Genomic DNA, 26,949 nt, shown 5'->3' with positions numbered 1-26,949 from the left:
CGGCCACTGCACTCCAGCCTGGGCGACAGAGCGAGACTCTGTCTCAAACAAAACAAACAAAAAAAAAATGGCTATGGTATTTTCATAGTTTTAAAAGTATGTTTACATGTGTTTACCCAGATTTTTAAGAAACTAAAATACACAAAGCCACTTTAACTAGCAATATTTAATGCTATTGAAATCCTGGGCCTCTGAGACAATCTGATGAAAACTCTAGATTCTGCTATAGGGGAAAAATGCACATTGTATGCCTCAGATATATTTGGTTTCAAATTATATGTTTTTTTAGTGGAGAAAACTATGACCTCAAAATGTCTACTATCCTATATTCTATGATTAACTCTTGTTCCCTTATACTAGTGATATCACAGGGTTCTACTAAGTTGTTTTTCCTATGAATGAAACTTTCTACAAATGACAGTGGAATATATTGTATGCCTACTCACTCATAATCACATGCTTTCTGTCAGCATAACTGGGGTAAGATAATGATTTGGAAATGCTAAAATTAGTATGTTTAAATGGACCAACACCTAAGTTTGTATGATGTATAAGAAACATAGTCAAGAAATCCAGAGAACAAATGGTGGTGAGGGGTGTGGGCTAATGCAACAGAGAAAATCCAGTTATCTCTAAGACAGAGTTGGGTGAAATCATCCTTACACAATCACACCTATTTAGTTAAAGGCAACAGAAATTTCTTAAATAAAAAATGAGTGTAAAAAGATACCATGTTTTATATGTATTACATGAAATCTTACTTTTATCTTTGGTGAAATGTCATCTGTCCCTACATGATATCAAGGAGCTGTTTGTGGGTTGGATATAAAACAAAACAAATGTGTGAATATATTCATTCTGCTTTCATAATAAATGAATTGCACAGAAAGTGCTGTGGAAGAAATATAATATCAAAAAGTTAGTAATGATGACTCTTGCTATGATTCACTGTAACACAGAAAAACAATCTATTTTAAATATTAAATATTTCATTATATACAAATAATTTTATAGAGTTCAAAGTAGGTTTTCAGATGGTTAAATGGGACATAACCACTTTTAATACAAATTAAAATTGCACAAATTCAATCTTATGCTAAGTTCTGTTTAGACATAAAGCATGAGAGGGCTAAGAAAATATATTCTTTTGGTTTGCTTGAATTTGTATTATAATTGTCTTTTTAAATTTACAGATGCATTCTAAAGACTATTCCAAAGAATGTTTAAACCTTAAGCATCTTAGTCATTTTAAATTTGCTTTCCAATGACTATCTTATAGTAATTATAAATCTTCTGATTTCCCCGTCTTCCCATTATAGGGAGTTAAATTATTTTGAATATTTATTTTACTTACCTAAATCGGGCTTTAGGTCAGTAGGTAAGCTTAACTTCCTTGACATCTTTGCTGAAAAATAAAAGACAATTTTAAAATTCTGAAGAACATTTGATTCATACTAATATCAACTGATTTTCAAGATAGAAGTGAATACTTTTATTACTAAAACTAGATACTGAGATAATTAAAAAATGAGTAATATTAGGAGTGGAAAGTAAATCTTATTTTCAACTTTTTATTTTCTAATTTTTTGAGACAGGGTCTCATTCTATTGCCTAGACTGAGTGCAGTGGTGCGATCACAGCTCACTGTGGTCTCAATCATCTGGGCTCAAGTGATCCTCCCACCTCAGCCTCCCAAGTAGCTGGAACTACAGGAATGTAACCACTGTGCCTGGCTATTTAGGATATTTTTGTATAGATGGGGTCTCACTTTGTTACCTAGGCTGGTCTCAAACTCCTGCCTTGGCCTCCCAAAGTCCTGGGATTACAGGCGTGAGCCACCATGCCTGGCCAACTTTTAAAAAATTTGTACTTACTTGATGTAATATATTTTTGTACTTAACATTTTTACTTTAAGGAAGCCTTTTAAACTGTAACTTATAATTATTTCTTAGGCTCACAGGAAAGGGTTAGGCTTTTCTGAGTGAGTAAAAGTAACTTCTCAGAAGAAAGGTGTTGCAGACAAGGAGAATAGAAGCCGAAGACTAAGTTGGGGTATGTGATATAAAATCTTTCCAGCTCATCATCGTTATAGCTATTGGGTTCATTCCTTTTTTTTTTTAATTGAGGTGAATTCTTACTCTGTTGCCCAGGCTGAAATGCAGTGGTGTGATCTCGGCTCACTGCAACCTCTGCCTCTCAGGGTGAAGGGATTCTCCCGCCTCAGCTCCTGAGTAGTTGGGATTCCAGGTGCAAGCCACCATTGCCAGCTAATTTTTGTATTCTTAATGGAGACGGGGTTTCACCATGTTGGCCAGGCTGGCCTCGAACTCCTGACCTCAAGTGATCCACCCACTTAGGCCTCCCAAAATGCTGGGATTACAGGAGTGAGTCACCATGCCTGGCTGGGTTTGTTACTTTTTAAGTTAATTTCTAGTTTATAGGCCAAACCTATATCTAATCAAATTTAAGTATTTGATTACATCATACAATATCTGACTCAACCACTCCTTGATATAAGTTCTCTCTTCTATTTATATTTTAGTGAAAAGCAAAAACTGAGTAAGATCATGCATAATCTAAAACTACGGTATTTACATAAGATGCAAACCACAGGTATCTTTCTGTAACATTGGAAAAAGAGTGAATGTATAAACTTACTGGAATCCACTTTCCATCCTCAAAATCAGTTATTGTCTTAATCTAGAAAGTGACTTAAAGTTAGGGGTTGTTCAACTATATCTATTATGTTAGTGGTAGTGCATGCGTAAAAGAAAAGTGCTTCCTATGTGAAATTTTCAAAAAGCATTTGTTTGTTAATACAGGAATGCATATATTAGGTTAAATTTTGGACTGTTAGGAGATATTTAAAGCACAGACCCTGCTAGTCCATAAGGGCGCCATGTAAACAAAGAGAAATCCAGTCATAGTACATGACTTCCACATCTAAAAAAATGACAAATCCAGTGTTAGGAAAGAGGCATTAGGCAGACTGGGAAGGAATGGGGGTTCGAAGGGACATCAAGTTTTCACTTCTCAGCTTCATTAACTTAATTAGTATCCTTTAGCAAACAACAATGGGTTAAATTTATAAAACAGTCACCCTATTTTCACTGACGTAAAAAATTTCAGTTAAAAGAGAAAATGCAATACAAAATTAAAATGGCCAAATAACATCTGTATGTAGTTGATATCACATACATGGTTGTTCTTGTGCTTGAAATCCAATACCCTTAAAATTAGAAAACATTATATCTCTAAAACAGTCCTCCAAAAGGCAATATTAAACACTGAAAAATCCAGAGATTTTTATCAAATATCATAGATGCAATACACCCTGACTGATAAGTAATATCTATACAATGTGCATGATGTCAGATGTAGAAAATAAATTTGGCACAGTCTAAAGATAACTCTTTTAGAATCATATGATATGGACGCCACCTCTCTAGACATCACTACTCTGATTTGATCAAGTTATTTTAAATCCTGTGATTCTCAAACTTGAATGTGCACACCAGTCACATAGAGATCTTGTTAAAATCCACACCTTGATTCTGTCCTCTGGGACTAGGGCTTAAGAGACATTTCAAACGAGCTCCCAGGAGCTGCTGATGCTGTTGGTCTGTGGATCACACTTTTGAGTAGCAAGGTCCTTAGACACTAAGCAACTTCATGGTAGTAACCAAGACAAAATTATTAATCCCAGTATGTATACATAATTAGGCCCACCAAAAACATTTTGTGAACAAGCCTTAATAAATGTGGAAGAGTAAGTATAGTGGTTAGGACTGGGTTTGGAATCAGCTCAAACCTAGGTTCAAATCCACTTTAACTAACTACTACATGTGTAACCTTAGTAATCACTTTGCCTCTCTAAACTTCAAGTTTCCTCATTTGTAATATGAGGACAGGCAGTTGTGAGGATTATGTAAGATGACATAAGCAAAGAACTGAGCATAATACCTGGCACTTAGTATGATTTAATAAATATTATTATTTGTTGTTAACAACAAGATGAGATACAAACTTTTTATAAAATGTAGAACACTATACAGATGAGCTATTACTACACTTGCAAATAACCTAATGTTCCTTCATTCTAATTCTATGGCAAAATTCTAAGTAACTAAAACAAAACCATAAAAAAAAATTAGGACAAAAGTATAGAATGCAACGTACCACTATAATAAGCTCAACCTTTTAAGTTCATTTCAAAAACTAAACTCAATATATATGGCTAACCGAAGGAGAGTAATAACTTCAGTGATTTATAAGATAAAAGTAACAAATTCATCTCTAAATACATTAAACGTTACATACATATTTTCATCAATTAGGAATGTTTATTTATCATATTTATGCTTTCATTCACTATCTATACATACATTGCTGCCAAAAAATATACCAGCAGAAACTTTCCTTCTGAATTTTCTAGGTGCATGCTTTGGATCCTCCTTAGGATTTCTACTAAAAGTAATTTTATATAACCTCAAATATTCTTAAAAATTTAAGTTAGCCTCTCCCATAGAATAAAAGTTTTTTTTTCTAGTACTATTTTTAATTTCGTTATTATGTAAAAAATACTAAATATAACTAACCAGCTTTCCAAATAATTCTGTTATTCTAGTTTCAACATTTTTTTGAGAGTTTAAAATCACACACAAAATGACTGGGAAGATTTTTGAATAATTTTACTATAAACGTAATGTAAATTTTAATATAGTCAATTTATTATTTTCTCCTGAAACACTTTGCAAGTGGATATCCACAACCTGGACACCAACTTTGACAGATATTTAAGCCATATTGCTATTATATTTGGATAAAATTATAAGCAATCTCCTTGAATGCAGAACTGGAAATGACATTAGAAGATTAACTTTTGTTATTTTGTGTTAATTCTAGATATCAAGTAATATTTAAAAATATAGAGCTAAGAGCTTCCACGAGTAGAGAAAAACTTGTTACATGTGAAGGTGTGAATATTCATTTATTAAATATCTACTGGGCATATGCCCGTAATGTGCCAGAGGGCAGGGATATACTTCCGGCCTCTCAGGAGCTCACATTAGATGAAACAACTCAAAAATGTAGTATGTACTACTCACAGAGGTAGGCATAAAGTGTCAACTGGAGTACACGGGATTTATACCTATCTCAGTCTGCAACACTTATCTCAGACCGTGGGTGGTGGAGACAAAACCGGCAAGAGACTTTGTACATTTTCACAAAACAAGATGTTCCCCAAACATTTCTTTTTTGGTTAACAGTGTATTTTCTTTTGATGTAAAACTTACATACAAATGCAGAAATTTTAAAGGTATATTCACTGGGTTTTGATAATATATACATCTCTGCAACTCAAACTGTTGCAACTCAAACTGTTGCAGAGAACATTACCATTCACCCCAAAAAGGACATGCATGCTTCTTCCTAATCAAACCCTGTCCCATTTCCAGGATAACCACTGCTCTGATGCTTTTTAAGCACAGATCAGTTTTGCCTGTTCTACAACATCATACTGATGAAATCACAGTATTGACTCTTGTGTAAGGCATCTTAAATTCAGGATAATGTTTTTCACCTTCTTCCTGAAAATATTTTAAGACTTGTATTTTTCTTCAATGCACAGAATGAATGTAAATACACATCCTCTTAATTAACAGATTCAGAGGGCCATATCAGATTATATTCTCTTACTGTATTTTATGTTATACATGCATTTTTATCTTTGAGTTATTTTGAGTTATGTGTTTTCATAGCAAATTTGGACAAAAAAGAATAAAGAAACAGAAAAAAGGTCGCTATTAATGCCCATAGTCAGAAGCAACATTTTTGCATATTTCCTACCAGTCACTTTTAAAAATCCACTTTTCTTTACATAGTTGAGATCAACTATATAAAGAAATCTGTATCCTGCTGCCTTTCACTATTAAAATAAGCATTTCTTAATGTCATTAACTGTCAGTATATTTTAATGGCTGCATATTTATATGAACACTTATGAATCAGGCATTTTCCAATTTTTCAGTATACACAGGAATAAAAATGTTGTACATAAATATTTGCATATAGTTTGGATTTCCTTAGGATAGTGTTTTACAGGGAGAAATTAATGCCAGTACTACTCCCCCAAATCTCAAGGAGCTCTAAAATGTGCCTTTAATATTTTTTCAAAGGTATATTAAGTATACTACTACAAAAACTTCTGTTTAGATGAAAACAAAGAAAAACATATGTAACTTTGTTAAGTGTCAAAGTTTTGCTTACAACTATATCCCCTCAAAACTTAAGAAGTTGGTCCATTTTGTTACTGTATTAAGTGCAGCTGAGAAATCTGAATGTTAACTAGTTATTACCTATCTACCTCTGAATCTTGTCTAGTTTGCATGCATGCCTTTCACAGGGTGGGGGTAGGGAGTAGGAGGAAGGAGGTGAGGGAGAGGGAGGAAGGGAGGGAAAGGATTTAAATCCTAGGATGTCTGTAATGGGTTTCTTTCCCTTGCATGAAGAGGCATCTATCTAAATGCTTCTAAGTGGCAGGCAGGAGAACTGTGCAGTATCTACCAAGGCTTTGTCTTGAGTGGCAATGTTGACTTTGGGTTGTGATCACATATCCTTACCTAATTCCGGCTGAAACTGAATGGCCATGTTTTTCTTTGATTTCATAAGTACTTTAGTGTAAAGCTGAGAAAACCTCAGAGAGCAGTTGTTAACCAGATATAATGTCATGACTAACATTTAAAATTTTAAACTGCTTTTGTAAAAATAATTCATTCTTACTATAATTCAAATAATGCAGAAAAGCACACATTAAAAAAAATCACCCAACATCCTAACCAGAAATAACCATTAAAATTATTTGAACATCCATTTAATATCTTTGTATAAATACAGATAGCCACTAATATTTGCAGAAACATGTGATACTATATGCTTAAATACAATAAACATTTGCTTTTCCTTACATCTAACTAAAGTGAAACTAAAGTAACTACTATATTTCAAACTTCTTTTTTACTACAAGATATATCATTTCTTAAAAGCTCCAAGGATAGGAAAATACATTGAGGAAAACATTCAGAGGTTGAAATATTTCCATAACTATTAAACAGTAAACATCGGCTCTCAGCTATGAAAGATCAGGAAAGTAGCCCTCTTTTCCTGTTATGATCAAACATTCCTTCTTCTTGATTTTTATTAGTTATATTATTTTCACATTTATAAGTATTAAAACATATTGTATATTATAATCACAACTTGTACAAAGGTTTAGTGTAGGTTTTAAGTTTAAATGGATTTAAAGATCAACATCAATCTTCCTGCCATGGCTTTCCATCTCTTGGGTTATTTTGCTGTAGTACTTAATTGTGAAACTTTCACCATGAGGTAGTTTTTAAAAACTACTGCTATATTCCTTCATGGTTAGAAATGTCTGCCTATTGTCTTCATACTTGAAAACTGTTCACCTTCATCCTTGAAAACTCTTTACCTCTATTATTTAGGTATTCTTTCACTGATACCTACTTTTTGCTATTTCATTCCTTCTATTAACTTGGCGTTTAATCTGTCCTTCTTTTTCTAACTTAAGACAAAGACTTGAGATCATTGCTTTAAAACAGTTCCAATGCAAGCATTCAAAATATATAGTTCTCAAGACCTAGCTTCAATCTACGGAGATTTCTAGGACTCTTGTTGGAGCAGTTCCTCTTCTCTAGCAAGTATTTCAGTCACGCCAGCAATCCAGAACTCCATTGTCTGCCTCCTTAGCTTCTGACATCGCAGCTCCACTTGTGCTGCAACGGGAACATGCTGTCGCAGAAAGCTGAGCAGAAAGGTGGGAGAAACGTGGGGCTCACCTCATGTATATTCATTTTCTCAAGGATGACAGTCCTGGAAAGCCTGTTGTTCAATGCCTGGAAATACTAAGCTTGTATCTTTTGACCAATTTTTACAGTTGTTTTTAGTGGGTGGCTAAGTCCTAAACCTAAGGCCTAAAGTTGAGCTTTTGGCTAAAAGTTTTTTTTTTTTTTTTTTTTTTTTTTTTTTTTTTTTTTTGAGGAGACTCACCCTGCCACCCCACGCTAAGTGAAGTGGTGTAATCTCGGCTCACTGAAACCTCCGCCTCCTGGGTTCAAGTGATTCTCCTGCCTCAGCCTCCTCAGTAGCTGGCATTACAGGCGCTCGCCACCATGCCCAGATAATTTTTTTGTACTTTTATTAGGGACGGGGTTCACCATGTTGGCCCAGCTGTTCTCGAACTATTGACCTCAAGTGATCCACCCACCTTGGCCTCCCAAAGTGCTAGGATTAAAGGCATGAGTCACTGCGCCTGGCCATATATCTTTCAATTTTTGCGACTTGTGGGGAATATACTTGCTTCAGGTCTGTTTAGTGAAGCTCCTTGATGGCAAGACCACAAGAAGCAGACCCATCTCTGGAGAACCTCTAGTCAGTCGGTCCTCCTGGCTTGTACCCTGTACTCTGCTATAACTTTGTGACGATGGGGTTGTAGACTTTGTCCAACAATTTTGTGATGTTCATATTTCTAATTCCCAGGAGTCCCACAATCACTTATGAAACTCATTTACCCAGCTAGCTTGTTTCACTGTACTTATCAAGAAACTTCTGTTCATGTCTTGAAGTTACTCATCTTCTATTGTGACCTTCAAACTGAAAGCATGCCATCTGGGTAAGTTCTTGGAAGACACATTGTTTCTGTTTTCTTCTTCCACTGTGTATTCTTCAACCCTTGCCCCTGACAGAAGGTTTCTTCAATCTGAGAAAAACTCGTCTCAGACAGTGTAGCCAGGTGGTTAAGGCGGGTCATTGCTCTCTTCTTATAAACCTGAATAAGGACATCAAACTGTCTGGTTGCATAAACAGTAAAGAGCTGCATTTGCTTAGTAGGAATAATGAAGTTATACCTGATCACAATGATTATGTCTGCAATGCACATTTCAATACCAAGGAAAGATGTATGATGTCCAAGAGAAGCAAATTAAACAGATGTTTTGTAATTTTCCTTTACTGCTTCTACCCATTGTGTCCACATCTTTTTTCTAAAGTGTTCTTGAAAGAAAAACAGAACTATAACTTCACTTTTTGGAATTTGAAATTTATAGTAAAAAATAAAGCAAAGGTAAAAAGTAAAAAGAATTATTATGACTGATGAAGCTGTCATAAAAGTAAGTTGATTTTTGTTTATACTGAGAGTTTCAACAATTAGAATAAAATGACAATATTACTTTTGTCACCACAGGCAGAGATCCAACACGACTCTCTTGAAAGGGATAATGTTGGAATGTATTTGTGTTAAATAAAACAACTGAGATAGTAAAGGAATTTAAAAAACTCAGTTTGCAGGATATAGCAGGGAATCCAAGAGGAAAAGTGGAACCAAGAAGTAGAAACTCTCTTGTCAAGTATCACATGTATTTTAGTAGCCATTAGAACTAATAATACCAATGTCTATCTCCCGTGCTAAAATATTCCAGGAGTTCAGAAACAGAATTTACCTTGCAAAACACTTTATATATGTATGTTTCCAGCATTTAATGTGTGCTTAATAAACACAATGAATAAATAATTGCAATGAATAAAGGAACCAAAACTGTCATTGGAATTTTACTTCTATAGAATGATAAATTTCTTCACAAATGAAAAGAAATAAAGTGAAAAAGAGGGCAAATTAAATACAGACTGTAAATCAAAAAGATGACTTTTGGAAATACCCATAGAATCTATACCCATTACCTGAAATGGAGGTAAATCTTTAAATAGATATCAGTACTTGTCTAGTAAAGATTTGACTATGCCAAGTTTTTTTCATTCTTGAACTCGCAGAGCTTTTTTCTTCAATTTTTTTTTCCTGACCCATCTGCTTTCCAAGCATTCATAAAACTCAATGTCTAAATAACATCATAATTAAACTCTTTGCAACATCTCAAAGAGAATTCTGTACAGAATACAAGGTATTACATAAACCTAACACAGTAAGTGTTATGGAATGAATTGTATCCTTGCAAAATTCATATATAAAAGCCCTAAGCCCCAGTTCCTCTCCTATATTTGGTGACAGGCCTTTAAAGAAGTGATTAAGTTAAAATGATGCCCTTAGGCTGGGCCCTAATCCAATTTGATTGGTTCTTATAAGAAGAAGAAATGTGGATACACAGACACCAGGGTCGTGCTCTGCATAGAAACCTATGTGGGGATACAATGAGAATGCAGCTGTCTGCAAGCCAAGGAGAGAGGCATCAGAAGAAATCAAACTCACTGACACCCTGATCTTGGACTTCTAACCTCCTGAATTGTTTAAGCCTCTTAATCTGTGGTATTTTGTGGTGACTGTCCTAACAAACTAATAAAATAGGTAATGACAGAACATAAATTGCCACATTTCTAGTTTTGTTCAAATAATAGTTGACAAAGTTTAATTTCAGTAATGTAACTTTAACTCAGACTAATTTTCTTTATGCTAGGAAGCAAACTACAGGTTATTTCTAGAAAGGTCACTGCATAACCTTTTAATGTAAAAAAAAGGCAGTTCAACAGAGAGGTAAGTACACATACAGTAAGTACAGGAATATGAAACACAGACTTTCCAGCATATTTTATTAAGAAATCTGACATTCAAAAGTAAAATTCAAATTTAAATATAAAATATGCCAATACTTTTCAATTTTTATTCATTCTAAAAAAGAAAAATAATTTGTTAGTACTCAGACTCATATAATAATTTTGAAGTATCTGCCTATCAAATTCAGTTCTTGACCAATTAAGGTCAAGTAATAATTTTCCTTCAAAACAGAAAATATTAAAAACACCTGTAAAAAATGGTATCATTGTACACTACTAATCATCCCTTTCAAACTGAGCGTGTCTTCTTTCAACAGCCATCTTGTGGATTGAATATAAAAGCTAAATTCTACAAATTCAATGGCCACGTTTTAGGTTGAATACTGGGGAATGTAAAGTAGAAATACCAGCACTACTTTGAGTTTTACAATGAATAAAAATAATTTGATAACACACTACTTAATTTAATACACACTTTTTCATTCATATGGCAACGAATCTAAATGAACCTTTGTGAATTTATTTTTTAACTTGTAAATACATTGAGAAGACGCACAAGCAAAAGCAATAACATAAGAAAGAAAAAGTGAATACTTGAGTATGAAGCATGAAACATGCTACACATAGTAAAACAAGACTCAAAAAGCCTGGATTCCGGTCCTGAGTCATTACCATGGAGCATTACTTTGGATGTGTAACCTAACTTCTCTGACATTCAATTTCTTTTCTTGAAAAATAAAGGTGTTAGAACTGCTTTAAAATTGTGTGAGTTAATGAGTTAGTGATGTAGAATAAAACAACAAAGATAAGATTTTAGTTATGTTGTAACACTTTAAAAAAGGAATCATTGAGATTCATGTTTAACAGAACTAATAAAAACAGCACTTGAACAGTATTGTCATTTAAACTGAATTCAAAAATTACTCCAGTTTTTGCTAAGTTAACGCTTACCTAAATAATTATGCTAACTCAGAATAGGAGAGATAAAAGTGACCTTGGAAGTATAATTTTCCCTCTTATTAATAAATACCACATCAAAAAAATAGCTGGTATAGTGTCCAGAATTTAGGAGGTGCCCAATAAATGAAGTTATTATTTCTATTTGTTTTTGGCAAAGCACTCATTTAAGTAACCATAATTTTGAGTCGTTATTTTTTTATCCTTAGTATTATTTTCCCCTCACAACTTCATGTAACCAGAAGGAATTTGGTAATCATTCCTTCTCTAAGAAAATTAGTAATAAAACTGGATATAGACCAGGTCACAGACTATGGGTTCCAGCTAGAAATCTACTTTTAGCATGAAACAAAACCATAATGAAATAGAATAATCTTTAGAAAAGGTTTATCATGTAGTTTCAAATTTATCGAACAATGCTAGCATGTAGGCTGTATTTTTTCATAAGTATATCATGAAAAATTTGATTAATACATTGTTAACAAAGATATGCATTGTAGGACTATTTTTATATGAATTAAAAATAAAAAGCTTTGTGAAACTCTATACTTTCAATTTTTTATAAAACAAATAACAAGTAAATTAAAAAACTGATACCCTATCTTATTTTCTAAGTGATTTATAGTAGTACAGGAAAAACTATGGATTCTGAAAATGTTGGTAATTAAGATTTTACTAATAAAAATTTATAAGGTATACACAGGCAAAACAAATTACCATATGCATATATATTACATGCATGAAGCTTTCTTTGTGGATGCTGCAATTACATTATATTGTTATGTTTTTCCTGTCAAACTCACAAGACTAAAGCTATTTCTTTATAGGCTGCTTTTCTTATGCAAGATCAAAGTCACTGTCAGGATCATTCATCTGATTTAGTTTTCAATCAGGAAATAAACTATGAAGCTAGGCTTTGGGTAGATGGGCTAGGGTACTCCAGAGTTTGCTCTAGTTATCCTTCCTTTGAGTCTAGTCTTTGAGGAAGGTAGACTTTCAGATACTATATTATGCTTGAGTGATGGGTACCAAGATGGCATCCATGATCTGGTTCTAATACAGAACTTAATCTTTTTTTTTTTCCCCCAGATTATTGTATAGATAGAACAGGGCCATAACCAAATTATCTGGTTATTAATCACACCATGAATTTGCTTTGGAATCCATTAGTTTTCTGTAAATTGTATTAAGAGATAAAATAGCATAGTGTTTAAGAGGACAGACCACGGAGTGGGGCTACCTGGGTATAAATCCTGCTCTCATTTATTAGCTGTGCACCAACAAATACATTACTTATATTCAGTTTCCTTATCTGTGAAACAGGGAAACAGTAGTAACTAACCCACTGAGATTATTGTGTGGATTGAGAAAAAATATTTATAAAAAGCTGGCACATGCCAGAAAAATTATAAGATAAAGGCTAAATACATTCAAAAAGCTTATTATAGTCTCAGCTATCTCAGCTGTCCTGTCAGGCAGTTTAAAAAAAATGGTAGGGTGGTTGATTTCCCATGCTTGGGTTAACCATTAAATTGTGACTGCCATTCTGTACCACCCACCCACAACACATACACACAAACCCACACACACAAACTGACACCAGCAGCAGTTACTCTCAAAGAACAGGTAAAACTCAGGGGCAAACTTTCAGGGCCAAGCTATTTACTCACCTTCCACACAAGGTGGCTCTTTTACTAGTGCAACCCTGGAGGTACTAATTCTTACGTTTTGGCCACTGCATAACTACCTAAAATTAAAGCTATAAATGCTTGTATATTGAGGAAGAAGAGGTGGTAAGTTCATGAGATTCAGGATACTTCATAGCAGGTACGAGATCGGATGATAAGGTGAGTTCAGAATGCTCAAGAAGTCCTAATACTTTTGACATCACAGCTTCACGCACATAATATCAGTCTTGACAGAGAGGTCCTCAGAAGATCTACGAGTTTTTTTCCAACGTTTCATTGACATTTTATGTTTTTTGATAGCATATTTTACATTAATTCTTATAACAAAACTAGATACTAATGTAGGGAGATAAACTAATGTATTAGTTTTTCAAATGCAAAAACTTTACAGTCTAAAATGGGGCAGTCTTCCTTTGAAAGAAGAAAAAAATTGTGACACTAACTTTCCTTATATATACCCAAATCTTGTGATTAAGAAAAACCACACACACACTGAAAGGTTCCAAACAAAGCCAAAGGATATAACAATGGTTCCTGAGCTTTAAAAATAATTATGTGTAACTGTTCTACAACAATTTTGAAAAGCTGAATGAAGCTAACACAACATGCTTTCCCCAAAATATATGGCTACAGAAACTGGCATGACAAAAAGTAAAACTCACCAATAAGATAAAAATAAATCAAGAATGTCATCAAAGAACTATCCTTCCAATAACATTATCAACACTGATAAATTTGCTAATGTAGTCTTTCAAATAGTCAAGCTCAAGTATTCCATGTTACATATTCTATTTAAAACACAGAAAAAAATGGGAAAGTAGTCAGTACATTTAATAAATAGAACCCCAGCACAAAATATAAGACAAAAAATTGTTTTTGAAAATTTAATTACGTACAAAGTCCCTTTCATGCAAGATAAAGTCCCTAGGTAATTAAAAAAGTTGTTTAGTAAAATATAAGTAGGAAATCTTTTCTTTTTGCATAATAAGACAACAAAAGAACCTCTAACGTACTATTAAGATAGAATACACAATAACTGAAATTGGTTATTAAAGACTATTGTGCCATAGTGCTAGTACATGATTACAGTGATTTAACTATTACCAAAAGAGTCACTAAAAACCCACAAATACAAAGATAAATAATTGATTTTCCATAAATGAAGAGCCCTTTGCCCAAGAATAAACCACCTTATTTTAAAAATGACAAGGGGCTAACAGTCAGTCACCGTTAATACGACTAAACAGGGTTCAATTTACAAAATACGCACAACATGGACTTTACTTCTAAGAATTTTTGAAAATTTAAGCATATCTAAAACATTATCAGTTGAGAAAAAGTAAAACTATTCCACCTGCCTAGAAATTCCTCTAATTTGACTGACCTCAAAGAGTATGTGCTAGAGGTTTTGGGAGGAAATAATACAATAACTGTATAATAAAAATTTGGAATTTAAATCAAAGATCAAATTTATCCTCTTTTTCTAAAAGTGTTTTTCAAGACTTTAAAAATCTTTGGAGAATATCTGAACTTTCGTGACCTTAAAACCCTAATTTGATTATGTCCTCAAAGTTTGATTATATATTTTGTTCCCTAATTTTAAACTTTGAGAACTTTGGACTGAGTAATTCATCTCAACATATATTCACAAAAACAATCACAAGAAGTAATGCATTTTTTACTTGCAGTGAGGGAGTGGGGGCAGTCCTAGAAAATTCCTATTTAATCTTGCCAAAGGCGGTACGGATTATAGACTAAAAGGGTCAATCTTTTGGAAAACCATTTCCTTGAAATACGGGGTCTTGAAAATATGAGAGAGATGGAATAAAGGTAGAAAAAACACAAATAAAACTATAAGCAACTGCTTCAAAACCTGGGAGTATAAAATTGTGCTACTTATGGCATAAATTGAACCCTGCTTTATTTTAAAGTAAAGCAAAAATAAAATTAACAGAGAAATTCACACTGTAAGTCAGAGAAAGAACTGCAACCCAATTGAACTGATTTTTAATAATTATTGCCCCAGTGAGTTTAAAAGAGACACAGCCCAAGAGATTATTTTTTAGCATAGGAACAACAAATTTACACAAAAATGCAATGCAATGGATAATTTTCCAGTGTTGGGTTAGCACTGCATATAGCAAGGATTAGAAACAAAATAGAAATTTCTATTTCCTACCTATATCATTGGCTACCATCTTGGAAAACTTTCTGCTTTTGGTCTTCACTGAAAATAATATTTTGATATAAAATGTCAAAATCTATTCAAAGTAAACTAAATAAATGAAACATAAAAGAAAATACTTTAAAATCAAGATACTATACCCTTTTCTATAAAATTATTCATTTTTTGTTCATCATCTGAATTGTGTGGTGATGAAGAACCTACACAAATGAAGACAATGGAAGGAACAGGTACATGGTCAGTCATAAACACTGAGTTGTAACAAGAAAAATGTACAAATAAAAAATCTGGTAACTTTAAAAACAAGTTATCACCTAAGTGACCACAAGAAGAGACCATGTATATAGTAAATAACAGTTCTTATACTATTACTGTATAGTAATAAGTAGTGCAGTATCTCTCATGGTAGACCCTGGTATATATAAATATTAACTCTGTAACAATTTGGCAAAATCTCGGTATATTAGATGTTAGAAAATATATAAGGAAAACTATAAATAGTATTTAACTGTTTCTTTGAAAAAATCTGCAATTCTTGATAGTATTAACTGAATACAGCTTCTCTAGCAGAACCAAGATCTTGTACTATAACTTTGCTGATAAAATTTGTTATTTTACAGTTAGACTGACAGTTTAAAACTATATATTCATTCTACTACATACCATAGAAATCTTTAAAATGTACAATAAGGGATCTTTAAAATAGTGAAGATAATATTTATATTTGCAGGTATGTTCAAATGTCTACTTAAATTTATGGAGGTAAGAAATATTTAATTTTATTTTGGCTGTGATTCCCAATATTATTATATAAAGTTACCTAATATTTCTTTAAGATTTTTTGGGTTAAAAATATTTTTAATTTCTCATAGTATTCCTTTTAATTTATAACACACATCTTTTATTATAAATGTGATCGATCCTAAGTAGTATTTTCATTGATCACTTTTGGACAACTATTCTTTAAAGGCACATCTCAATACCTCATCCATTCAATTTTTCACAGTCTCCTCAGCTGTAAATCACTTCTCCTCCTTTGAGTTACCTTAATGTTTTATCTATGTATTTCTCATATGATGCTAACCACTTAATACCTTATTATTTTAGATTTATGCACACATGACCTGCCTCACTGGAATGAACTTCCAAAAGGCAGGGCCTACATTTGATTCATTTTTGTATTCCTTTTGTAATTAGTGGAGTGTGTTACATGTAGAATTCTCTAAGTAAGTATTTGCTGAATTCATAATGCTTTTCTGCTAGAGGGAAATACCTAGAATGTAACTGGAAGCAGATAAAAAGGTTTCTTTCTCTGCTTTAAAAATATCCCAGTAAAGCACTGAATCTTAATGAATCAGGTCAAAATTTGACACCACATATAACACTCCCCAATAAAATTGTACCTCCTTCCCTTGGTCAAGTGGTGAATGTCCTTGACAGCTTTTCTCTGACTGACTAAAACCTGCCAGCATTGGCAGAACCACTACTTTTATAGTGGTTTTAGAAGGTTACTTTTTTAAAGTCCCATTTTTTGCTAAATGTCATTTACAGATCCTCATAAATCCCACTTCAAAAAATATCACACAGGTAACACTGAGCTCATAACATTTCCAGGAACAGAAATAGGTATAGTTGTTTTTAGTATACTTCTGAATTTAATTCTAAATAATATAATGGTTATATGTTATAAATATTTGAAAATATCACTATTATCTCTACAAAATAGTCACATGAATGCACAAAAATGTATTATTGATACTAGTTTTGATATATTTCATATCAAAGCAATAGCAGGATAACATATCTATACATAATAAAATTAGAAAAATATTTGATATTTTCAAATATAAGGCAACATAGGCTGTAATGTAAATAAAACAAGGAGGTTTATTTTTCTTCTAACTAAAAATACTTACTACTGATTGCTATAACTTCTGTGACAGCTCATGCAAAAGCTCCAAAATAGTTTTCTACTTATCCTATTTGAATATACTTACTAAATTTCTACAATGAAACACAGATAATATCCACAGCTTATTGTTTTTCTAGGACACACAGCATTTAAATCATGAATGCACTTGAAGGCACCATTTATATTATGGTATGGGTGGCCCTGAGTTTTCTTCAGCTTGAAATAACCTAACAGTTAAAAAAATTATTTTAACATGATTTGTTATGCGTGTGTGTGTGTGTGTGTGTATTTGCATGCAGTACTAAACAAATTCCAGTATTACTAAAGTGCTCACTGAAGCAACATGAGTTCTTTGACGTAAAGATCAAATGAAGGTCTTTCCCTTCATTTGTTCAGGATGCATATGTTCAGTAGGCAGAATTAACTTTCTGTTAGGGGGACCACTGGTTTATTTAAAAATAAATGAAAAGGTTAACTATATGCATTACATGGATTTTCTCATGATGATTTCTGAAGACAGCTTTGATTTTAATTAACTAAACAGTTGAGATCACAAATCTTAATTACGAGATTTAAAAGGTTTTCAAAAAAGTTTCCCTTCATATACGAATTATTTTAAATGAACTTACTGGTTTTGATAAAGGCATATGGCTATTTTATATTTCTGTATTTGTCTGCCTCTTAGTATTTATGAGAGACTCATTTTAACTCCCAATCCACTTTTATACATTTCTTCTTTTCCCATAAATACCAACTTATTTTATATTTGCTATATCAGTTTTAATAATCTATAATGCATCAATTAACTATTTTACCTTTTTATATTACTCTCATTGTGGAAACTATTTGAGGCTTGTAATTTAATTACTAATTTTTATGTTTTTAAAAACATGATCCCCTTGTGGCTCTTCTGATTCACTTCAAATTCATCCCATCTGTTATTCTTTTTTGACCATCTCAAATTAGTAGAATTTGCATGTGTTGGCCAGAGGGGTAATAATAAATTATTTCTTTATTTACCTATTAGAATGTTAACAGGAATGAAGGTTCAAAAAAGTTACAAATATACAGAGTAAGATAATTAACCCATGAGAGATGGCAAAAATTACTATTAAGAATTCTTACATGGACAAGTTGAGAAAGACACACACAAGCTACAAAAATGCAGTGTCAAAATTATTTACATTAAAATAGTTTTCCAGAATCTCACTCTAGTTTCTATGGTAATACTCTTACTAGTTGTGCATAACCGGTATCTCCTGCGATCTGAAACAACTATTCCCTCTTAAAGTTTTTATTAAAAAAACAGTATTTCCTGATATGTAGAAACCAATATAAGTCTCAGAGAATTCTTATGTTTTTCAGAGCATAATCAAAGACTAAACTAAATAAAGGTTTCTATACCTAATGATAAGAATACATGATTTATCAATGATTTTTTGAAGTCACAATTTTTACTTTGCATTTCAAACATGCTGAGATAGAAACAATGAAATATCTAGGTCATCTGAATTTCTGCATGTTAAAACCATTACTTTCCTTTTCACATGGACCAAAGAGCAAAAATGTATTTGAAAATGCTGAACCATGTTTGAGTTTCTCTGTTTTGAGAAACAGAATTTACAGGGGTTTTAACCTTGATTTACTTTTTATATTTATATACTTAGATTTAAATATACACCTATCTTCAAATATCACTTGTTCGTTTATTTCAAAGGGCTAGATGTATCCACTTTTTGAAAGTCTGGCCCAGAATAAAAAGGACTACTAATTTATTTGGGCTGAATCTTATTAAAACACATCCTATGGGATTTAACATATTTAAGCATAACATATTACATGTTCCATGTCCAAATTGTCCACCCTGGCTTATATACTTAACATACTGACAAATGCATTTACATGGATTTTGGAGAAGATGAGAAGGTCAGAATATTATTTTATGTAGTTAGAAGAAGAGTAAGAACTAAAAGATATTACAATTCTAAATTCCAAATTCAGAAATAAATAATCCTAGGAGACAGAAAACAGTTCCTGCTTCATATTATTCATTCAAACTTAATTCTACCAATGTTAAAACTTATCAGGTACTAATTATGTGAGCAATTCCTCCATATGTTTTATTAGTTTAATGAATAAATTTAAATATGAAGTTTAAAGAACAAGAAAGTCAGAAAATGCATAGATACATTTTAACTTTAAGAAATAATCAACTAGTTTAACATCAGGAAAATGCAATTGTAAAAGGAAAACATCATAAAAGCTTTTGCAGTCTTAGATATAATAAAATATTACACTAAAATGTGAGGGAGTAAAACAAAATACTCTTGTCAATATTTCCCATTCTGACAATTGTTTCTGATGTAGTATACCAGCTACGGAAGGAACAAAAACTGTCTTAACAACAGTGTTACTTATGCTATGAATGATCTTTTCACTAGAAAACTGGTGAATAATATTAACTTTATGAAGGATTAGAAAAGGATCAATCCACCAAAATAAAATAAATTCAAAATCTTAAGAGGTCTCCAAAAATAATAAAAATAACATTCTTTGAAATATTAATATATGCATAAGTCACATAAAGACCCATCTATAGATAAGAAATGAGAACTGCTTTAATACAGCTATAAATATATAAGAAATTATTTTCATCATAAATAAAAATACATGCAACTAGTCTATAATTATTCTAATTGACCATACTCATGACTTGATTAAAGTGTTAAACATTTTTTCATAACATTTAAAGATTGTAGATAACTAAGACATTTGATCCAATGGTAAGGAGTAAGATATATTTTCTATAAAAAAGGTGTAAATATAAGAAAGTTAAATAAACAATTACAGGATTCTCAGCAGGTGAAGTTTTGGATTTTTATTTAGCACAGCTACATTTCTTTCCGCTTAATCAGAAGTCAAAGAAAGCAGTTAAGATTTTAAGGATAAATATACAACACAAAAGTTTTTGTAGATGTATTTTAAATGCATCTCTATCAAAATGTACACTGGTATGCTATCTTAGATTTCATAGAATCGTAATTATTAATGAAATTTAAAAAAAACAAATTACCAGAAGTTGGAGACTTGCAGCGATCCTCTGGAACAACAGTCCCTTCACTAATATCACACAGACCGGCTACAAAACAAAAACAAAAAACAAATCAACCCATAAATTTATATAAGTGCGGTTTTGTCTTTTATTTATAGTACATATTTAACTACCGTCCATTTAAAAGAACCCAATAAATTAACAGACTGTTGGTATTGATACCATGCTCACTGGGTTTGAGACAGAAATATTTTATATTAAAATACCTCAAACTAATACAGCATTCATCAGTTAAAAATATAATCTATGATAAAATACAAAGTAAACAATATGATTATAAATTTCCCTGGTGACTGAAGTTATAAAAACCCCTGCAAATTGTCTAAACACTATAAATAAAGACACATCAAGAATTTGGACTAGCTGGGCAAGGAGTCACATGTCCGAGCCTTAGAAGTCAGGTGTCACATCGACGAACAGAATGTGTATGTATCACCAGTATCTGCTTTTCTATTACTTTGGTAAACACATTTCCAACAGTCACTGAGAAAGCTTTCAAAGTAACATTTTCTGAGAACATGAGTACTGAACTGGGCTTCTAAGAAAAGTTTTCTATTTTGAGGCACACATTAGTTTTTTTTATTAGATAGGAAGTTCTTGAATGAGAATTAGTCGTTTTTTTGTTTGTTTTTTAAGACAGTGTTTCCCTCCGTCGCCCAGGCTGGAGTGCAGTGGTGCGATCTCGGCTCACTGCAACCTCCACATCCTTGGGTTCAAGCGATTCTCCTGTCTTGGCCTCACGAGTAGCTGGGACTACAGGAGTGCCCCACCAAGCCCGGCTAATTTTTTTGTATTTTTAGTAGGGACGGGTTTCACCATGTTGGCCAGGCTGGTCTCGAACTCCTGACTTCCAATGATCCGCCCACCTAGGCCTCCCAAAGGGCTGGGATTACAGATGTGAGCCACCAACCCAGCCTGATAATTAGTAGTTTAAAAAAAAATCTTCATCAAACTAATGGTCCTGGAAGAAAACCTGGTTTTTATGGTTCTAAGATGATAGATGTAATTATAGGTATGCATTTAATCTTTGATAAAATATTTGTTTATATACATGTACTCTTTCTTGATAGCACACTCAGAGGATGTCTAAACAGTAGTGATAACATACTTCAGTTTTATGATGTGCCTAGCACTGAATAAAAATGATCAAATTTGAAATTTTACCCCCTTGGTATTTTGTCAACTGCTACTAAAAATTATACTTAGGGGAAATCACTTTGAGGTTTCAGTTGAGGGTCCTCATGATATAATAATTACTGAACTTATTGACTAAAAAAGTTATTAGACTTATATGATATAGTTATCATTCTTAAAAAGGCCAAGGAAGAAACATTTAGGAGTTGAATTACGGAATGTGGATAGAGAGGATTTCGTTTAGATATTAAACAACTGTTAAATAAGCTAAAAATCCATTCAGTGCCTTCTATCTCACTCAGGGTAAAAGTCAAAGTCCAACCCTACTTGGTGGGGTGATGTATGCGATCCTATAGTATATTGTATCCTGTTACCTCTCAGACTATCTGCTGTTTTCACTGACTTGCCCACCACTGGTACTCTCTCTTCTCCAGCCACACTGACTCCTCATTGTTCCTTGAACTCACCAGGTATACTGCTTCAGAGCAAATTGTGCTTATTCTCTTGCATGAAATATTTTTTGTTTGATTGTTTTCCCAGACATCCTCATGGATAATAGCTCTCTCATTTCCTTTAAACTTGAAGTCATCCAGACACTCTATTTTATTTTAAATTTAACACTCCATCATTGATATTTCAAATCCTCCTTCAATTACTTTTCCCCTCGGCACTATTAATGTAATCTACTGTATATTACTTATTTTTTTAAGTGTGTGTCTCTTCCAGTAGAACATGAGTTCCGTGAGGGTAGAGAATTTTGTCTGTTTTGCTGCCTATAATGGTGCATAGCACATGGTAGTCTCAATATTTGTTGAATGTTTGAGTGAATACATGTGAAAGAATTTCATAGCATGTAACCTAATCTATCCCCTCTATTGCTGCCAGAATCCCTTCAACAAATATTCCTAGCAATACATCTACCTAGGCTCTGCTCAAACGTATCTCACTCAACCCAATTAGTTAAGTGGTCTTAAGTGACATTTACTGAGTACTTACAATGTGCCAGATATGGTTTTAAGTGCTTCATTCATTTAACCCTAACGGCAGCAAATGAAATAGACAGTATTATTCTCATTTTACAGAAGAAGAAACTGAGGCACTGAGTGTTTTAGGCATTTTATATAGGAACAAAAACCTAATTACTTATAGAAATGGTCCACTTAATTGCCACTCTTAGAGTTTTTTTTTTTTTTTTTTACTGGTAGAAAAGCTCTGCATGCTTTAGGACAAAATCTGCTTTTTATAATGCCCTGATTTAAAAATAAGGAGAAAATAACATAACATAGACATAGACATAGAACTATAATTTTAACTGTTCTAAACTTCTCACATTAGTATATTCAGCAGTTCTGCCACATTACTGGCACACACGAAGTTGTGGTCAACAGTAACAAAACAACCTCCTGAATGCCAACAACGTTCACTCACATGATTAGGTATGCCACATGTGTCCTCTCACTTAATAATCACACCAACTTTATGAGGGAGTCACCATCTGCATTTTATAAATGAGGACACTGAGCCTCAGAGAAATATCCTTTCTAGTATCACAAACTTATACAAAGAGTGGAGATTTAAACTTAGATGTGCTTAAACAAAATCTCCAATTATGTTTCACACGAACTACTCTTAAGCCAGTGTTTTCTGTTCTATATGTAAACAATCAATCTTTATAACCTAAACTCAGGACTCAACATGTATTGTTGATAAATCTCATTTCTTTGGTTTAAATTTACTGTTTCTACCGATAAATTATCTTTTTGAGTTGTTACTCTGCCATCAAATGTAATACCTACCTTGCCCTGAAATAGTGACCATTCTGATAAGCCTATCTTATCTTTCAAAAGTCCAGATAGGAAGCTACATTTACTATTTGAAATATTCAACAAAACATAATCCTATGTTATTCAACACAATATATGCATTAACTGAGGCACACTACATCAAGGTAATTAGACCACACATTAATCCAGTACCATTAACTGAGAGGGCTCACAAATGTTTTCTGTAAAGATCTAAGTAATAAATAGTTCAGGCTTTTTCAGCCAAAATCTCTGTCACCAAATATTCAGCTGTTATGTTGCAGCACAAAAGCTGCAACACATAACAAATAAACATGGTATTTCTCCAATAAACCTGTATGTACAAAATCAGGCACTAGGCTAGGTTTTGGCCTACAGACAATAGTTTGCTGACTCTTGGTTTAATCAAACTTTCCATCATTAAACTGAAATAGGTATTGAGGTCACTTCTACCTGTCTGGTTCACAGAAATATCCTAAAATTAATTTTCAAATACCTCATTAACTTCAGGCAACATTAGGTCAACAGGCTGCCATAAGTCATCAATGTAGTTACCAGATTAAAAAAGTAAAATTGATTTTGCTACAACTTACTTTTAGTGAACTTCTGCTGACTTCTATCGATCATTTCTATTTTCTATATGCACATAGCAACTCATTCTAGAATTCTGACTAATTTGTGCCTCAAATAAACTGAAATGTAAAATGTTTGACCTTCACCAGCTGGGGATACCTTTTAAATTCACCAATTATCTTGATATTCTTTTTATTATTGCTTGGTCTGCCTCATTTACATAAAGGACCTTAGGCTTCAATTTCTCTTATAGCTTTCATACTTTCCAGAGAAGAAAATGATTCTTCTTAATGTAGCACTCAGAATCAAAGTTACTTAATTCTACTTTCTACTAATATACACGCAATCATTAGTAGATTTAATATACACACAATTATTAGTATTTTATCATTCTACTGAATCATAAAACGTGACCAGCAAAACAAGATACATATTATCCAACAGTTCATTTTTAGTAGAATCAGATTTTTAGCAGATATGAGTAGCTGAAATACTTCATTACTGCTTGTCCTTGTGACAGTTTTAGAATTTTTATTATGAAAACATGGCCTATATTTTACTAAATAATACAACTACATTGTAGTACAGCTATGACACATTTAAACTTAGCCGAAACAGTTTTATGTTAAAATTCATATGAACTACATTCTTTATAAAATATATCAGCATCTATTTGTAGCAAAACAAAAAATTTCTCTAAACTGTTCTTCTAAAACAGCCTGAAGAACAATTTGATGATATTTGGTCTACACCTAAGAACATGTTATAAAATACACGTTAGGAAGAATATCATTTTTTACCTCACGACAAAGAACTTTTATACCAATCATTCTATATTTATTTCAAATATTTATAAATTTGGGGGGGATTAGTGTCAGAAATATTCTTAAGACGTTATTTTAAAACATATTTCAACATAATTTTAATTTTTATTTAAAATATAACCCTAAATATTGACAAAGTGAGGCATAATAACAATGGGTGAATATCTTAAACTAATAAAGAAAAACTCAAATAGTTCTCCTGTGCCTACATAGCTAATTCTTCAATAATAAAATAAAGCAAACAATAATATAAATAATATGTATTATGGGGTTTACTGGAGAATAATGTAGGATGCAGTGAAATTTTAAAAAGTATTTTTAAAATTAAATGCTAAAAATCAGTCTCTATCCTTAGATAAATCTAGGCATTTAATTTCTAGCAATTTTATATAAGCTAGTATAAGGTATAAAGGAGAAAAGAGGTTAATTTTATGGATAGTGAAATTTTTACCACATTTGTAAAATAAACTAAAGGTTTTATCTTCAAAAAATATTTCTTCTCTATCATGATAACTTTCTAACATTCTAGCATTAAATATTAGTATCTTTGCTTTATAAAGAGATAGAATTGGGGCACAAGTATTTAAATAGCTGTTTTCATATACATGTCATGAGATGAATCTAAGTAATGAGTACAGTGTTTTAGACATAGAATGTTTTAATAAGCTCTTTTAAAAATGAACAAAAAAACTCCCAATGATTTTACAAAGAACAAACAAGCCAAAGCATAAATGACTTACTTAAAAAAGAAGAACGAAGTTTTTTCATAGATTCAGAATATAAGCTAGAAAGGCCGCACATGCAAGAAGTCACAATCAGCACACCTTAGTGAAGCAATGAAAAGCGGAAGGAAAAAAAAAGGAGACAAAAATACTAGAATGGTATGGTTGGGACAACAATCTCTGCTGAAGATATTACATGACAAAATGATCACATTCAAACAAAAATGGAAAAACAAAACTTTGAAAAGAAAAATTCAATCATCAAGCCAAAGTAATAGAAAGGTCTATATCCCCTCATATTTCTTTCCCATGAACTGTAAAATTTGCAGTATTAGTTAATAATGTACTGAACACAACTGAAAAATGAATTGCAGAATGACTTTTAATTCAGAGCAGACTGAGTTAGGAAGTACAGACCAGAGCTTCTCGAATGGTGTTTCAATACACACTGGTATTCTGCAAATGAGTTAAGTATGCCCCAAATAGGGTTGCCCTCAATCTCTGGTCCAGCTGGGCAGGCCCTGGGGAAACTGGGTATCACCAGGCCAGTTATAACTGGAAGCCTCATTAGTGTACCCTGTGTGCCATATATCAAACGCCATTTTTTTGTGTGTGTCATGAAATAAAAAAAGGGCAAGAAGTACTGGTATATATAGCTAAGTATACATGTATACCTTGAGGTATTATGGTAGAACATTTAAAATTACGACTAATTACCTAGCAAACATAAAAGAACTCTATAAAGAGAATTCTCAATGACTGTAGGCTTACATTTAATCAAAGCTATCTGAGAATGCTATATTTTCAAAGAACTAAAATTTACTTTTGCATTTTCCTTTTTTTCCCACATGGGAATGATTCCTTTGAATTAAATAGTTTAAATAATAAATCATTGGTCTTACAAAAACCAAACAATGAAAAGGAACAAAATCTCTGAAAGTAACTTTTTTATATAATAATGATACAAATATTCCTTTCGTTATATTTCAGCTGAGAAGTTTGATCCTGTGGTTCTTTCTCAATGTGCAATAAAATCCTATAATATGAAAAAGAAAAGCAGGCCGGGTGTGGTGCCTCACACCTGTAATCCCAGCACTTTGGGAGGCTGAGGCAGGTGATCGCTTGAGCCCAGGAGTTTGAGATCAGCCTGGGCAACATGACAAAATCCCATCTCTACAAAAAATACAAAAAATCAGCTGGGCTTGGTGGCATGTGCCTGTGGTCCCAGCTACTCAGAGGGCTGAGGTGGGAGGATCACCTGGGCCCAGGAGGTCAAGGCTGCGATGAAGGCACTACTGCACACCAGTCTGGGTGACAGAGTGAGACCCTGTCTCAAAAAAAAAAAAAAAAGCAAAAACCACAACTATAGAAAACAAAAATAAAAAATAAGACTCATGCCTTTTGCTAGTTTTTGGAAGTTTATATATACAGACTAAATCAGGCAAGCTATTTACCTAAC

At 32.7% G+C, this 26,949-nt stretch overlaps 1 protein-coding gene across 3 annotated transcripts in view; it reads right to left on the bottom strand.

Annotated features, from left to right (window-relative positions):
* LOC105488989 (syntaxin binding protein 5) overlaps nt 1-26,949 on the bottom strand; it is a 196,167-nt gene that overhangs the window by 39,463 nt on the left and 129,755 nt on the right. For 2 of the 3 annotated variants that reach the window (XR_011623431.1, XM_011753536.3), the window contains exons 19-22: nt 20,397-20,462; nt 15,552-15,611; nt 15,406-15,453; nt 1,355-1,405 (exon numbers count right to left, since the gene is read on the bottom strand). Coding sequence is in view for 2 of the 3 variants with exons in the window: in XM_011753536.3 (XP_011751838.1) it covers nt 1,355-1,405; nt 15,406-15,453; nt 15,552-15,611; nt 20,397-20,462 (225 nt within the window). In the remaining variant the exon portion in view is untranslated. The remainder of the gene's footprint in view (nt 1-1,354; nt 1,406-15,405; nt 15,454-15,551; nt 15,612-20,396; nt 20,463-26,949) is intronic. The other variant, XM_011753538.3, reaches the window with a different exon arrangement.

Source organism: Macaca nemestrina, chromosome 5 (assembly GCF_043159975.1).
Source record: "Macaca nemestrina isolate mMacNem1 chromosome 5, mMacNem.hap1, whole genome shotgun sequence".
Classification (NCBI taxonomy): Eukaryota; Metazoa; Chordata; class Mammalia; order Primates; family Cercopithecidae; genus Macaca; species Macaca nemestrina.
Note: the sequence above shows the minus strand (reverse complement) of the source record. Positions and strands in the feature narration are given on the sequence as shown.